This window comes from Myotis brandtii, unplaced genomic scaffold, assembly GCF_000412655.1.
Source record: "Myotis brandtii unplaced genomic scaffold, ASM41265v1 scaffold303, whole genome shotgun sequence".
In the NCBI taxonomy this organism is placed as follows: Eukaryota; Metazoa; Chordata; class Mammalia; order Chiroptera; family Vespertilionidae; genus Myotis; species Myotis brandtii.
In genome coordinates, this window is record NW_005361573.1 from 5,069,378 (window position 1) to 5,071,824 (window position 2,447).

The following is a 2,447-nucleotide window of genomic DNA, read 5'->3' on the forward strand; positions in this document are numbered from 1 at the left end:
GGAGGCAGCCAATCCATGATCCTCTCTCATCATTGATGTTTCTATCTCACTCTCCCTCTCCCTTCCTCTGTGAAATCAATAAAAATATATTTAAAAAGAAGAAGAAGAAAATGATTCTGAGAGGAGGACAATGACATCGGTGACAGCTGTGAATGTTCTCAGCTTCGTCACTTTTCCCTCCCTTAGATGTTTTACTCCAAGCCATGCGCCCACCCCAAACCCCCTCTGGGCTCCTACGTACCCACAGCCCGACAGCCATCACTACCACGAAGTAGATGACAATGACGGAGATGTCGGCGGCGTTTCGGATGCGCTCTGACATCTCGGGGGGGCCCGGGGTCCCGGTCACGGTGCTGGGGCTCACGGTGCTGGCCATGGCTGCGGGCAGTGCTGTCCCCATGCCCAGGAGGGGCCCTCTCCTTATATGAGCTCTGGGTTAATGATCAGCCTCGAGCAGGTGGGGCGCGCTATCAGGACCGGATCCTGGGCACGGGACCTTTAAACCTTCTCTGATGCCCTGAGACCCTGGCCCCCCGGCGGGCAGGGCTGGTCTGACGGCGTGTGGGAATGAGGGTGAGAATTGGAGGTGCAGAGTGGGGTGTTCCCTGCGTGGAAAGACAGGGTCTGTAAGATGTGGCCAGGTTGGGTGAGGATTAGGGAGAGATGACAGGGGACAAGGAGGAGAAGGACAGAGGTGAAAAGGCCAGAAAAGAATCCGCAGGGACAGGGGGTAAGAGTCCCTTACAGATCAGATAAGACTCCTGACCAAGGTGTTCCAACTTTGAAAGTGAAACTGCCCAGCCGGCGTGGCTCAGTGCTTGAGCATCCACCTATGAACCAGGAGGTCACGGTTCCATTCCCGGTCAGGGCACGTGCCCAGGTTGCGGGCTCGACCCCCCCGTAGGGGGCCTGCAGGAGGCAGCCGATCCATGATTCTCTCTCATCATTGATGTTTCTAGCTCTCTCTCTTTCTTTCTCTCCCTTCCTCTCTGAAATCAATTAAAAAATATTTTTTTTTAAAAAGTGAAGTGAATTATGCAATCCATGGGTCCCAAGGCGCTGCCATATTCTTCAGGAACAAGTAATCTAAATTGCCTTGATATGACACAGCAGGAAAAGGTGTAAGGAAAGAGATGAACCGAGGGAAGAGCTGGCAGGCCTCTGTGGGCACTGCCGATATGCCTACCAGCAGAAGCACCTCGCCTGTGCCCTCTTGGTTTCGACTGGGCGTGAGCCTGGCAGAGGCACTTCCCCCGCTGTTTTTATTTCTCCCCTGGCGACAACCTGTAAGGACCCTCCTGCCCACTTCCGAGATTAGGCCCTAAAGCAGCGGTCCCGGGAGGAGCCTTTGACTGCTGCAACGTCCTGGTGACGCAGGCTTACTGTCCCCTTCAGCTCGTTGGTTTATTAGACTTGATGCCTGCTCCCCTCTGCTCCCCTCCTTTATGAATATCTGGCTGCCTGTGCTAACCGGGTGAGAAGTGGTCATTATGCTGATCTGTTAGGACCCTTTGCCCAGGATGGGCTGACTCGTGGCAGGTGTAAGAGGGGTGTCAGGGTGTCAGGGACAACATCTTCTGTATGAGGAGGAGCAGCCACAAAGAAACATGGGGGTGGCCCCACAACAAAAGCCTCCAAGAAATGTGAAACCCAGAAATCTGAGAAATGTGGAGGGAAAAAGTGACCTCGCAGGGTGATCTGAGCATAAATCCTCGACTCAGCGGCTGGTGGTGGGTAGTCATACCCCCGGGCGTATACATTCCTTAGTAAAAGAATTACCTTTGGCCCTAGCCGGTTTGTCTTAGTGGATAGAGCGTTGGCCTACAGACTGAAGGGTCCAAGGTTCGATCCAGGTCGAGGACATGTACCTTGGTTGCGGGCAGATCCCTACGAACCTGCACATGCAACTCAGGACGTGAAAGGTCTGGTGGAAAGTCCTCCTTTGAACTTGCCCCTGAATGTGTTCCCGGGAAATTCCCTGAACAGCCCTGTGAGTCCTAGTAACCAGAGGAAGGTGTCCCTGGTCTGTGACGTCGGACATGAGGGTCACTGTGCACTGACTGTTGCACCATCTTCACTGGAGGGGAGACCTAATCAATCTGTCCTTTGTGTCCATGATGGCTCCTCCCACAGACGGGACTCCTCCTGGGAGTGAGGTGCTGCAGGGAGGCTCCAGTGCATCAGAGTCACAGGACCTGGGACCAGGCCAGGATGTGAGGCCAGAGACAGTCCCCTCTGAGCTGCAGCTGCAGCTGGGCTCTTAGGGCTTTGGGCCAAGGGCAGGTGTGTGCTGCCACCAGCAGGGGGCGCTGTGGGACCGCCCTGTGGTCCTAGTGCAGCTGCACATTTAAGGACCTGAACTAATAGGAGCCTGGGCCTGTGGCTGGGCCCTGTGCTCAGTGATGTGCTGTCTCAGCAGGTGCTTCCTCCCAGGGCCCCCAAGGGGT

At 55.2% G+C, this 2,447-nt stretch overlaps 1 protein-coding gene across 1 annotated transcript in view; it reads right to left on the bottom strand.

Moving 5' to 3' along the window:
* Positions 1-376, bottom strand: part of SLC5A4 (solute carrier family 5 (glucose activated ion channel), member 4) — a 16,836-nt gene extending 16,460 nt beyond the window's left edge. Inside the window, exon 1 of the mRNA XM_005869787.2 lies at positions 242-376. Within this exon, the coding sequence (XP_005869849.1) occupies positions 242-376 (135 nt within the window). The remainder of the gene's footprint in view (positions 1-241) is intronic.
* Between the last annotated feature and the right edge of the window lie 2,071 nt (positions 377-2,447).